Source organism: Geotrypetes seraphini, chromosome 3 (genome assembly GCF_902459505.1).
Source record: "Geotrypetes seraphini chromosome 3, aGeoSer1.1, whole genome shotgun sequence".
Classification (NCBI taxonomy): Eukaryota; Metazoa; Chordata; class Amphibia; order Gymnophiona; family Dermophiidae; genus Geotrypetes; species Geotrypetes seraphini.
The window spans coordinates 55,248,645-55,263,103 of NC_047086.1; the positions used below are offsets into that span (position 1 = coordinate 55,248,645).

Below are 14,459 nucleotides of genomic sequence, written 5' to 3' on the forward strand. Positions count from 1 at the left end.
GGGCACGTTTCAATGGAATACTTTTTTAGAATTTAAAAACACACAAAATAATAATCATATGTGTATTTTATAATAAGATTTGCCAAACTGACAAAGGCAGGCTGCACCTTATAGACTAACCAATTTATAAGGGCATGAGCTTTTGAGCATGAGAGCTACTCCATCAGATGAATAAGGTATAGTTCAGGGATAAATATAAATGAAGATTTCATGGGAGGAGGATACAGAGTATAGAGAAGGCATTTAGATTTCAGCAAAGTCTTTGACACGGTTCCTCATAGGATGCTCTTGAACAAACTTGATGGGCTGAAGTTAGGACCCAAAATGGTGAACTGGATTAGAAACTGGATGATGGATAGATGCCAAAGGGTGGTGGTTAATGGAATTCGCTTGGAGAAGGGAAAGGTGAATAGTGGAGTCTCTCAAGGATCGGTTCTGGGGCCAATCCTGTTCATTATGTTTGTGAGCGGCATTGCTGAAGGGTTAGAAGGAAAGGTTTGCCTTTTTGTGGATGATACTAAGATTTGTAACAGAGTAGACACCTAGGAGGGAGTGGAAAACATGAAAAAAGATCTGCAAAAGTTTGAGGAATGGTCTAATATCTGGTAACTTCAGTGTGAAGAAGTGCAGAGTAATGCATTTGGGGATTAGAAATTGGAAGGAGCCGTATGTACTGGAAGGTGAGAGGCTGATATGCACAGATGGGGAGAGGGACCTTGGAGTGATAGTGTTCAAAGATCTAAAGGCAAAGAAACAGTGTGACAAAGCGGTGGATTCTAGGCTGTAAAGAAAGAGGCATAACCAGTAGAAGAAAGAAGGTGTTGATGCCCCTGTACAGGTCATTGGTGAGGCCCCACTTGGAGTATTGTGTTCAGTTTTAGAGACTATTTCTGACAAAGAACATAAGAAAACTTGAAGCGGTCCAGAGAAAGGTGACAAAAATGGTATGAGGAGAGACTTGAAACCCTGAATATGTATACCTTTAGAGGAAAGGAGGGACAGGGGAGATATGATTCAGATGTTCAAATACTTGAAAGGTATTAACATAGAACAAAGTCTTTTCCAGAGAAAGGAAAATGGTAAAACCAGAGGGCATAATCTGAGTTTGAGGGGTGGTAGACTCAAGAGTAATGTTAGGAAATTCTTCTTTACAAAGAGGGTAGTTAATGCCTGGAATGTGCTTCTGAGGGAGGTATTGAAGAGGAAAATGGTGTGGGATGAACACAGAGGGCCTCTAATAATAAAATAATGGTATATATATCAAAGAACTAAGACCAGTACTGGGCAGACTTGCATAGTCTGTGTCCCGTATATGGTCATTCAGTTGAGGATGGGGTGGGATGGTTTAGATGAACTGGAGTGAGCTTTGACGGAGACTCCAGTAGATGTACAAGTTGATGGTTTTCTTAAAGGATCCAAAATATATGATATTACAGTAGTCTAAGGTGCTTAAGATTAGTGACTGAACCAGCAATCGAAAGGAGAGGAAGTCAAAGTAGTGTTTGATGGTACAGAGTTTCCAGAGAGTGCAAAAGCACTTTTTAATCTGGGCATTGGTATGGTCTTCAAATGTCAGGCATCGGTCCAGGATGACTCCTAGGATTTTGATGGTAGGACTGATTGGGTAGATTAGCCCGTTTAATTTCAGAGAGGTATTCGTTAGCTTGTGATTGGGACTTGCCAGGAAAAGCTTAGTTTTTTTAAAAAATTTAGTTTTAGTTTGAATTGAGTGGTCCATTGCTCTACCTTGGTGAGAACAGAAGAAGTGAGTTGTTCAGCCTCTTGTGTCAGTGAGGTTATGGGGATGATGATTGTAATGTCATCTGCATAAATGTATGATTTCAGATTTAGATTGGATAGCATGTGTCCCAATGTAGACGTTGAACAGAGAAGGAGAGAGAGGGGAGTCCTGTGGAACTCCTCAGGGGTTGCTCCAGGATTGGGAATAGGTTCCATTGCTGTGGACTTGGTAAGTGCATTTTTTTAAGAAGCCTGTGAACCAAGTTAGTCCCGAGATGCCAATAGAATCGAGGCATCTGATCAGAATGTCATGGTCGACAAGGTCAAAGGCACTGCTTAGGTCTAATTGAAGTACCAGTGCGCTTTTTCCCAGAGAGAATAAATGGAAAAGGTGATCAGTCAACGATGCTAAGACAGTTTCCGTGCTGTAATTTGTGTGAAATCCTGACTGAGATTCGTGTAGGACAGAGATGTCCAAAGTCCCTCCTCGAGGGCCGAATCCAGTCGGGTTTTTGGGATTTCCCCAATGAATATGCATTGAAAGCAGTACATGCACATAGATCTCATGCATATTCATTGGGGGAAATCCCGAAAACCCGACTGGATTCGGCCCTCGAGGAGGGACTTTGGACACCCCTAGTGTAGGATGTTAAACTTCTCTAGGTATTTCATAAGATCAAGATTAACTAGGCCTTCCAGTAGTTTAAGGAAGAGAGAAATATTGGCAATGGGTCTGTAGTTGGCAGCCGAAGAGACTGGTTCTTTGTGGGGTTTTGATGATAGGAGTCAAAAGAATATTGCCGAGTTCCAACAGGAAGTAGCCAGTGGACATGCAAAGAGAGACCCAGTTGAAAAGTTCAGCTTTGAATGGGAAGGGGGCTGTTTTCATCATAGTTGGTGGACAATTATCTAGTAGGCAGTTGGATTTTGCATATTTAGAGTAGAGCTTGAGGAATTGGTTCAATCTGAGTTTTTGAAATGATTCTAGATCATGTCAGTGGTTGAGCCTTCACTTTCTGGGACAGATAGATTGATTGAAGGGTCAGTGCTTGTAGTTACAAGAGACGTTTTCAGAGTGCAAATTTTTTGGGCGAAGTAGTCAGCTAGGTTTGCAGCGGAGGGTGGGAGATCTGTGTGGGAACATTTATGTAGATCAATATCAAATAGGGAATTGACTATTTTGAAGAGTTCTTTGCTGTTCAGCGAAGGAGAATTGATTGTTCGGGAGTAATGTTATCAACACTTTTCTTTAAGCATTCTTTTGTACTCTTTAACTTTTAATCGCCAATTGTACCTGTCGTTATCCTTTCCTGATTTGCACCATATTCTTTCTAATTTATGTATGTCACGTTTTAATGCTAGTAGGTGGTCATCAAACCAGCTGGCTGATATACGATGACATTTTACATGCTTTCAATGGTGGAATGTCGTTAAGAACCTGGTTACTGAAATTTTTCCATCCTAGGATGAAATTTGGGTCTAAATCAGGGATGGATATTAGGCTCTAGTGTGACCAAAATTCTACTGGTTTTACTTGTCCTCTAGTCCAAATCATTTTCTCTTTGTGATTGATCCTAGAGTTCCTTTTGGTTTGTTTTTTTGAGCCAGTGTAATTCAAAATTACATAGGAGGTGGTCTGACCAAGGGGTGTTGGTAGCTAAGGTTTGGTAGCACAAAATCTGAGGACAGAGTCCATGTAGCCAGACACTCCTACTGTGATAGTGCTGATGCCAGAAACAAAAGGGTGTCCGCGGTTCCTAAGTTTTTGTATTTGTTTAATAGAAAATGCAAGGTTGAGGCTCTGGGGTATGCCTGGGAAATCTGAGTACTTCAATAGGGAATCCTTTCTTGAAATTGGGTACTTCCTTCTGTTATTCTCCAGTGGGGCCTGAAGGCAAAGCTTTGAAGATGTTGAGTTGAAGAGTTGTCTCTATTGCTTTTCATGTGTAGTTAATCTGTTCATGGCAACCATGGTTTCTCCTTTATCAGTTTCTTTGATACTGATGTCAGAAGTAGAAGATTGGCCTAATGGTTAGCGAAGTGGGCTAAGAATTAAAAACTGGGTTCAATTCTCACTGTGACTCCTTGTGACCCTGGAAAAATCTTTTAACTCTCTATTGTCCAAAGTACATTAAAAAAAACCTTAAGATTGTGAGCCCACTAGTGACAAAGCATCAGTATATAATATGTAAAACATTTTGGTTGTACAATGGAAAGATGGTATATTAAATAAATGACTCAAGATTATTTTCAAAGCTGCAGATGGTGTCCTCTTCCATGTGCCTATGGTTATGGGACACATGGGGCTGTTTATTATCTCCGATTGGGCACAGTTTAGAAATCCAAGATGACAGATGCTAGCTGATCTCTGGTGGGATGTGTGGTTTCTCTGTTAGTTTTCTTTTATTCTTTCCTTGATTAAAGGGAAGTACAAATTTAGCAGCCTTCTTCTTCCTCTCAAATGACTGATCAACTTGTTATGGGCCCAATGGCTCCCCACATGGCTCAAGCTGTTAGTAACCCCTGAGTTGGCTTTGGTTCACATTCCACTGGTGCTGATTCTCCTGAGGGAATGGACAAGCCAACTTTGAGGTTTAATAATAATAATAATAACAGCTTATATACCGCAATACCGTGAAGTTCTATGCGGTTTACAAAAGATTAAGCAAAGGTACAAATTGACTGACTTCAAGAGGGGAAGAGGAAAGAGAAGTAATTAGACAGGAAATTCATTGTTGAGGAGAAAAGGGATCAAAAGGACAATAGGTTGCTATTGAGAGGAAAGAGATAAGAGCCCAAACTCTAGTTCCTCCTCCACGACCTTGTACAGAGAGTTTGCCAGTACCAAATGTCCCATTGCTGATGTGGATGGAAAGTTTAAATCATGGATGCCAGTGTAGCAGGTGTCATGGCAGACGGTGAAGGCTTAACTTTGCCATATCTGTTGGCAGGGATGGCACACCAAGGGGAAAGGGCTCCCCTAAAGCCCTTTGGGACTTCAGAAGGAATGTTGGTTGTTCCAGGTGGGGTGATTATCCCTATTAAAGTTTCATTGCCTTTGTATAACTACAAAAAGGCAGTATACAAGTCCCAATCCCTTTCCCTCTTTATTGCAAACACTTATTACTATGACTCTGGAGACTTATTAGGAAGCAATTACTGATGTGAGCAAAACCATGCTGCTTTTGTTCACTAACTTGGAAAAAAAGGTTAATTTCTAAGAATCTAAATTAGATCAACAATCTCCGGAACTAGAAGACTTTCATCAGTTATCTCAAGTAGAACAATAGCTATACATTCAACAGTCTTATCAAGCTGCAGTAACTGTGTTAACTTTGAGATTAAAACTGGAAGTCACAGATAATCTGACCTACTACTACTTATCATTTTTATAGTGCTACCAGATGCACACAGCACAGTACATTAACACAGAAGAGACACATTGGGCAGAAGATTTCATTGAGCTGGCGTTAGTTCTAGCCGCTTAGCATGGGTTTAGCGCGTGCTAAAATTCTGCATGTGCTAAAAACGCTATTGCAGCTTTGTAAAAGGAGCCCTGTGATTCAGGTTATTCTTCTCAATGTGCATCACTTTGCATCTGTCCACATTAAATTTCATCTGCCATTTGGATGCCTAGTCTTCCAATTTCCTAAGGTCCACCTGCAATTTTTCACAATCTGCATGCGTTTTAACAACTTTGAACAGTTTAGTGTCATCTGCAAATGTAATCATCTCAATTGTCTTTCCAATTTCCAGATCATTTATAAATAAGTTAAATAGCACCCGTCTCGGTACATACCCCTGCGGCACTCCACTATTTACACAGTACATCCATGATTCACCTAAATCTCAAGGGAGCATGTTGGGGCACATTTTAGGCAGGACTAGGACGGGCTTATGATTTGGACATTTTTCAGCGATGATGGAACATTGCAAAAATGTCTAGGGTAGAAATTAGGATGTCTTAGGTGTGACCAAAATGTCGATCGCGATCTATCGGTCGATCACAAAGTCAATGTCAGTGTTCTCCCTAGCATGTTCAGCATTTCCCCAAGGTCACTGTCTCACCTTTAAAGAAATTACGGCAGCCTACAGATTGAACATAGTAGGCTACCGTCAAACTCTGTAGCACGTTCCCTCTGCTGCGGGACCGCGGCAAAGGGAACGTGCTACAGACGCCGACAGCAGCCTGCTACGTTCGCTCTGCAGGCTGCCATAATTACTTTAAACTGTGTTAGTTAGACCCAGAGGGAAAAATGTAGGCAAGAACTGCTCGATGATCCAGTCTGAGGGAAGCAGCGGAGGTAAGGCCCCGCACATCGGAGTAAAACTGTGCCCATCGCAAAGGCCCCAGCGGGACGGGGGTTGGCTTAGAGACGCTGGATCTGGGAGAGGGGGGAAGACAAAAGGACCTTGAGGAGGGGTGGGAAAGCAGCCTTGAACTAAAAGGGAAGGGGAAGACAGGGCAGGTCCTGGACTACTAGAGAGGTTAAAGAAAGGAAATACCCTGAAACGAGGAGAGAGAGATGCCAGGCCCTGGAGAGGGGGAAGACAAAGAGAGTGTGAGAGACAAAGATCTGGACCAAAATTGGGAAGACTCAAAATGTTAGCAGAAGGAAGATAGAAAGAGGGAGAAACCTGAAACAAAGGAGAGGCAGAAGAGAGGGGGGTAGATGTTGGACTATGGGAGGTGTAGACAGAAGAGATAAGAACATAAGAACATAAGCAGTGCCTCCGCCGGGTCAGACCATAGGTCCATCCTGCCCAGCAGTCTGCTCCCGCGGCGGCCCAAACAGGTCACGACCTGTCTGAATCACCAGAAGGGGCCCCCTTGCCACCTTGGTTTCCCATTGAGTCCTATCTTCCCATCGAAGTCCTAACCCTCCGGTCTTGCACATGCACTACCTGGTTGGGTTTCTATACTTATTACCTGGTTAGCTTTCTATACCTGTGTTACATCCCAGCACCTCTCTCAGTATCCCACGATCCCTTTATCCCTCAGGAATCTGTCCAATCCGTGTTTGAATCCTTGTACCGTACTCTGCTTGATCACTTCCTCCGGTAGCGCATTCCAAGTGTCCACGACCCTTTGTGTGAAAAAAAACTTCCTTGCATTTGTTTTGAACCTATCTCCCTTCAGTTTCTCCGAATGCCCCCTCGTACCTGTTGTCCCCTTCAGCCTGAAGAATCTGTCCCTATCCACCCTCTCTATGCCCCTCATGATCTTGAAGGTCTCTATCATATCTCCCCTGAGCCTCCTTTTTTCCAGAGAGAAGAGCCCCAGCCTATCCAACCTCTCGGCGTATGGACAGTGTTCCAGCCCTCTTACCAGTTTCGTTGCTCTCCTTTGGACTCTCTCAAGTACTGCCATGTCCTTCTTGAGGTACGGCGACCAATATTGAACGCAGTATTCCAGATGTGGATGCACCATCGCTCGATACAATGGCATGATGACTTCCCGCATCCTGGTTGTTATGCCCCTCTTTATGATGCCCAGCATCCTGTTGGCTTTTTTCGAGGCCGCTGCGCACTGTGCAGATGGCTTCAGTGATGCATCCACCAGCACACCCAAGTCTCTCTCAAGACTGCTGTCTCCCAACAATGCCCCCCCCCAATTTGTAGTTGAACAACGGGTTCTTTTTCCCTATATGCATGACCTTGCATTTTTCCACGTTAAAGCGCATTTGCCATTTGTTTGCCCAGTCTTCCAGCTTGTCCAGGTCCCTTTGCAGGTCCTCACACTCCTCCCTGGACCTAACTCTGCCGCACAGTTTGGTATCGTCTGCAAATTTTATAACCTCGCACTTTGCCTCCTTTTCCAGGTCATTGATAAATATGTTGAAGAGTAACGGCCCCAGCACCGATCCCTGTGGCACACCGCTCGTGACTCCCCGCCAGTCAGAATATTGTCCCTTTACTCCGACCCTCTGCAGTCTACCCGACAACCAGTGCTCGATCCATCTGTGCACATCCCCTCCCACCCCGTGGTTCCACAGCTTCCTAAGCAGCCTTTCATGTGGCACCTTGTCGAAAGCCTTTTGAAAATCGAGGTAAATGATGTCTATAGGTTCCCCATTGTCCACCCGACTGCTTATTCCCTCAAAGAAGTACAGAAGGTTGGTTAGAGGGGGAAAGACCCTGAGGAAGAACCGAGAGATGCAAGATCATAACAGAGAGAGGGAGACATGTTGCCAATAGGAGTGGAGAAGAGAGGAAGAAAAGCTGGACTCCTGGAAGAATAGAGAGAGATGGTTGGGGAATGAAATGAGGCCTGGAGGACAGAAGAGGTGGGGGTCTTTTACTAAGGTGTGCTAGCCAATTTAGTGCACGCTAAATGCTAATGTGTCCATAGATTATAATGGGCGCATTAGCACTTAGCGCACGCTAAATCGGCTAGCACACCTTAGTAAAAGAGTGTGTATATGTTTAGTATTTTTATTGTTGGTAGATCATTTTGACTTGGTCATTTTAAAAGTAGCTTGCAAGCCAAAAAAGTGTGGGCATCCCTGGGCTAGACCTTTTTCAGATGACCACTGGAAGGATAAAGGTAGGAACCCTCTTAATCCCTTAGTGGTCACTGACTCCTTCCCCCCCCCCCCCACCACCGAGGTGAAAGTGACTGTGCATAACAGGCTGTATGAAAGTTGTAGATGTAATGGCCATTCCTCTTATAGCAGCGAGCAGGTCCTGATGTTTGGCTTTTTGTGCGCAATGCAGTATGCTTCAAAAGTTGTACTTTTATTGATGTTCTTTCAATCAAAATCAAAGTTAGACCCTCCCTCCCCCACTATAGGCTTAAAGAGGGAAATTCTATAAGGGCCGCCTAAAGTCAGGCATCGGCAGGCATCTAAATCATGTCAGCCGGTGCCTAATTTAATTGTTTTAGTCAGCTTTAAGTGGCATGATAGTTCATAGTTTATTAAAAATTTGATTAAACGTTTAACATAACATTCAAACAATTAAAAAGTTGTACAATTAAAAAGTTAAAATATAAAATGGGGGAACAAACAACATAAAGAGACTAAATCTTCATACAATTGAACAGACTTGAATTGGGAAAGGGCGATTGTAAACAAGAAGGAAAAAAGAGGAGAACTACAATTTTTAAGTAAAGTAAACATGAAAGGATAACACAATAGGTTAAGTAGGGATTGGCTTCAAAAATAAAAGACTGACGGATTGCAAGACTCATTGGTAGGCATCTTTAAACAGAAAATTTTTTAAACTACACTTGAATTTGTCCAAACTTTGTTCTGCTCTAATAAAAAGTGCCATTAAAAGCCAATTAAAACCAATTAAAAAAATAAGACCAGTGGCTAACACTTGTGTGCCTAGCAGTGCTTAGTGATGCCACACACCTAATTAGGCATGTTTAGGGGCAGAGTTGGCCTTAGGTGTCATTAAGCACCATTAGGTGTGATTCTACGATGAGCCTAGGCGCCAGAAATATAGGCCTTTAAACCCTGCATCCTAAGATTGTCATTAGGCCAGTAGCTGTGATTCTCTAAGTGGTGCTTGAACATGATTAACATGCGACCGACGCCATTTTTATAGGCACCTGCTCTTTTCAGGCACCACTTATAGAATCAGCCCCAAAATGTTTATTTGCAATGCCTTAGGCCCATAAATTGCATAAAATCATCCTTCTACTTTAAGTGGGAAGATGTGGGGAAAAAATTAAGACTGTGGGGATGGTGAGTAGACAGGAATGAAAAATGCGGGGATGGTGGCAGGGCAGGATTAATTCATCGAGGGCCCCTAGGCACACAAGTACACTGGGCCCCCCTGCCCCGCCCCACCCCACCATGCATCCAGGTGGAAACAGGAAGCTGCATCAGAGGGAGGCTTTTGGCAAGCAGCACCGCTTGCAAAATTACAGTTCCCGTTGCCTTTCTTACCCGCGTTGCTTGCTTGTCTTACTTTCCGTCGATGGGGGGGGGGGGGGGGCACGTTGCTGTTCGGTGGAGTGGCTCGTGTTGCCGATCGATGCTGGAGGGGCCCATCACTGTTTGGAAAAAACAATGTTGATGCCCTCCTTCATCGGGCCCCCCTGACCATTTCGGGCCCTAGGCACGTGCCTACTTGGCCTATTGGTTAATCCTGCCCTGAATGGTGGGGAGACGAGGATGAAAAATGTTTTTGTGCATTTCTTCCTTGGATGTTTTTTGTTTGAAAATGGCCCATAAAGAAAGCTACACTGAGCACAAAAATGTCTAAAATAGGGCAAGTTTTGAGCCCAAAAGATACATTTCTTGTTTGAAAATGTCCATGTTTGGCACTGAATTTTTGGAAGTTTTTTGCAAAGCATACAAAACAGGATTTGGACATCATATTGAAAATACCTCTCCATATCTACTATATTTTATACATGTTATATTATTGATAATGACAAATATATCACTGCCAACAAAATTTCAAACAAAAACACACCTTTTCCCCTTTCATTCCTGGTTTTCCGGGTATCCCATGTTCTCCTGGTAGCCCCTGGAAAATTCAAAAACATTGGTTTTATTTCAGCAACATTCCCTAGATACTTGTAACTATCAGGCACATAGAAACATGGTGGCAGATAAAGGCCAAATGGCCCATCTAGTCTAATCATCTGCAGCAACCATTATCTCTTTCTCTCTCTGTGCCTATCCCACACCTTTTTGAATTCAGACACATATCCCACTATAACTACTACACTTATGGTGGAATATGTAAGCCTTCCAAAACCCACCCCAAACCTATTAGACCAGACTAGATGGGCCATTTGGCCTTTATCTGCCGTCATGTTTCTATATTTCTATATAGGAACCACCTGCAGGTACAAGGACTATTGTTGTGGTATACAGTTGGGTCCAGTAGGTTTTGGAGAGCTCACCATACATTATAAGGGGGATAATCAGACCTTAGACTTAGTGGGGATGGGCGGACCCGTTATGCTTCTAGAGCCTGGGCCAATCAGGCCTTAGGCTTCGCCGGGAAGGGGCGAGCCCGCCTCATTTCGACGAGGCGGGCTTACCGGCTAGACGGGCAAGAACCGTCTGGCCTGAAGAACAGGTTAGTTTGGAGGTTTGGGGGTTGTTAGCGGGGGGGGGGGGTGCGTCTTCGGGCAGGAGGGATTGGACACTCTCCTGCCAGCGATCGGTAGTGTCAGGGTGGGAGGGAGATCGGTAATGTCGGGGGGGGGCGGTTGGTAGTGTCGGGGGGGCGGCGGTCGGTAGTGTCAGAGGGGGGGCATCTGATCGGACAGGCCGCAGCCTGCTATACTTATAGCGGCAGAGAGATCCCTTGCCGCGATAAGTATAGCGGGCCGTGACTAATCTAACCCGATTCTCTAACCAGCGTCTGTAACATGGACGCCGGTTACAGAATCGGGGTTTTAGTGTAGGCCGATTCTGAATAGGACGCCTCTCCCGGGCGTCCTATACAGAATCAGGGCCTAGGTGTCTTGCGGGCCTCGCCTTCAATATAGGCGGCCTGCCTGGGGAGCATTTTTTTTAAAAAAAACGTGCATCCCGATTGGCTGATTAGACAGCTGTAGGACGCCTACAGCTGCCTAAAATCAGGACGCACTTTTGGAGAATCAGGGCCTTAATGTCTCCTGCAGTACCTTATCATGCTGCTTAAAAACCTACAGACCATGGTCTTACCTGAATATAAATTCATTGCCGTCCTCCAGAGATAGATCCGAGTTACGGCACAAAACTGTTTGCTCTAAAAAAAACTACATGAAGAGGCTTCATATATTCTCAGCTCTTATCTCTATCTCTAGAGGAGGCCAAAGAAAAAACCAGACACAAAAGTGTAGTTTTTTCATTCAAGGCGTTGGGAGTTTCTTGGCATCCTACTAACTGATAGGAAATCAACCAAGAATCTCTCTCCGAATTACAACTGACTGACCATTTTATTGGGATTATGACATCATCAATTTATTTATTATTTATTATTACATATGTAGTTGGTACATCTTCCAAGTTAAGCTCTGGAACATGTTGCCAGAGGATGTGGTAAGAGAGGATAGCGTAGCTGGCTTTAAGAAAGGTTTGGACAAGTTCCTGAAGGCAAAGTCCATAGTCTGCTATTGAGCAAGACACGGGGGAAGTCACTGTAGCATGAAATGTTGCTACTCCTTGGATTTTGGCCAGGTACTAGTGACCTGGATTGGCCACTGTGAAAATGGGCTACTGGGCTTGATGGACCATTGGTCTAACCCAGTAAGGCTATTCTTATGTTCTTATGTTAATTAAATTACAATTGCTTCATTAGGATCCAATTACAAGTTGCATAATTTAGCAATGTTCTTATATGTTCTATTTAAGTCACATGGTTTCTGGTTAATCATACTTCATTAGTACTTTTCTTTAGCAACAATAATGACTTAGATATCATATGCTATTGGATCACGAGACATCCCAGCAGACCTATATGCAATACTGGGGATCTCAAGGTAAACAGCTAAGTTTTGCTTCCCAAGCATTGTTAAGGGAACAGTGTGAAACAGATATTACCAGGTCAGTCTGACCCCTAACCTGTTTTCTCTTATTTATAAGTTGTTTATGATTTTCAGCAATAGCCTACTGTTATGTCTGGCACATATTTTAGCCTCTTGCTTTTCCAGACATTAAACTATGACCAAAATCTGATATTTCTCTCTTCTTCACTGGTAACTGTAATGCCTATACTCAGCTGTGCCTATACTATGCCTATGAGCATCAGGAGCAGCGCGAGCCATTCAGCACGGCTCTCTGTGCTAAAAACTGCTAGTGCAGTTAAAGAGAAGAGGGGGATAGTTTTCTCTTTTCTTTTCTAGGGGTCAGTCAGCTTTGTGGGATTTTAAAATATGTTTTAATGACGTTTCTTAGTTTTGTACTTTTCTTGTATGTATTATTGTTTTTATTATGCATATTCCCTTTGTTTCTCACCTAGATTTGTGGATAGGCGGGTTATAAATACTTTTACACTTTTTTTTTTTAAATAAAATAAATAAATAGCAGCCACCTGCCCAGGAAAGTTGAAGCAGAGGGGTGAGATCTGGGGACTGGGAGAGTGGGGACAGACAAGGACAGAAGGAGAGACAGGCACAGAGCCATGCTCACACACTGACTCAACTGAGAAATTGGGAGGAGTTTGCAGCTATTGCCTTGGCAAACAAAACTGAAAGAGTTTTAAAGGTTTCAAAAGACTATCCATTAATGGTTTTCAATATCTGAATTACCGACTAATGTTGTTGAGTTAACTGCTTAAACCTCACTTTTTTTGCCTTGGCTTTCCAATCTGGTTTAGCCATCACTGTTTGGTTAGCTGTGGGAGAGTGGAAAGTAGGCTGGCAATGTATTTCTTCCTCTGTATGTGTCTGTATGATTGGAATCTTTTCTGTCAATTGATGGCATGCCATTTCTTTTTAACAATTTTACTATTTTTATTAATATAAACTGCTGAGATCCTTTGTTGGGAAAAGCGGTATATCAAATAGTAATAATAAGTATCGGTTTAAGTGAGTGAGTCCAGAAATTGGCGAAAGCTGTTTAGGAAAATCTGCTTTATAACGAGGCCTATGTAAAGAGTTAAATAAAACCTGTTTTAATTTATTAGCCAACCTTGTTTACAGAAGTCTTTTTGGATTTTTCCTGTAGGGAGAAGAAGGTAATCCCACCTGCTAACACTTCTTTTCCCCAGGTCGAGGCACAAAGTGCTAAATGAGTGAGGGACTGCAGTGGCGTATCTAGCATATGTGACACCCAGGGTCCATCTTTTTTGATACCCCCCTCATCTATATTGAAAACATGGATTTTTAGTAACAATTCACACATCGCACAACAAGACTGTACCTAGGAAAAGGCAACATCTTACATACTGCAGTGAGTAGAGCATCAATACACCCTTTGTAAAACTAAACAAGCCAGACTAGTACAGATTGATCCTGCACATTCAGTGCTAACAGAGAATCATGTCTTTCGAAAACACAGAACACAGAAAACACCTTCATCCAGTATGGAATATCCAATCACAAACTACCCCTCCCCCCTTTACAAAATCATAGCGTGGCTTTTAGCACTGGCCACGGAATTCCTATGAGCGTCAGAGCTGTTACCACACACTACACTACAGTTTTGTAAAAAAAGGGGGGGGGGGTTAAAATAGAAATATGTAGACAAAAGTTAAACTGAACCACCAAGATACTGGACTCTGCATACAATGCAACACTACAGAAACAGTGATGCATGTCCCTTAATATTGTACAAAATATAAAGATAGCAGATGTAAATGTGGAAAAACAGGGAAATAGCAATCATCACTTTACAATTAACAAATAACCCCCCCCCACCTCCTTTATATGAAGCTGTGTTAGGGATTTTTTATTGCAGGCCATGGCGGTAAAAACTCCAACGCTCATATCAATTCTATAAGCACTGGAGCTTTTACCACCGCAACCGGTGATAAAAAAAACCTCTAATCTGGCTTCATAGCCAACCCCCCACTCCCCAGTTTTATGAAGCCTTGTTAGACTTTTTTATCACCGGCTATGGCAGTAAAAGCTCTGGTGCTCATAGAATTCCTATGAGCATAGGAGCTAATAGCGCCGCGGCTGGTGATAAAAAAGCCTGCCTCTGCCCTCTCCTCCCTGCTTCCATAATGTGTGGGCTATTTTGAATGTAAAAGGGGTAGAGGAGAGCCAACAAATACTGTATGTTCCTACTTTGGGCCATGGCACCATTAACGGTTCTCGTCAT

The 14,459-nt window shown here is 43.1% G+C and overlaps 1 protein-coding gene across 5 annotated transcripts in view; it reads right to left on the reverse strand.

The window, feature by feature from the left end:
- Positions 1-14,459, reverse strand: part of COL19A1 (collagen type XIX alpha 1 chain) — an 885,342-nt gene that overhangs the window by 225,815 nt on the left and 645,068 nt on the right. For all 5 annotated transcript variants that reach the window (XM_033936698.1, XM_033936699.1, XM_033936697.1 and 2 more), the window contains exon 25: positions 10,171-10,224. In XM_033936698.1, coding sequence (XP_033792589.1) covers positions 10,171-10,224 — 54 coding nt within the window. The remainder of the gene's footprint in view (positions 1-10,170; positions 10,225-14,459) is intronic.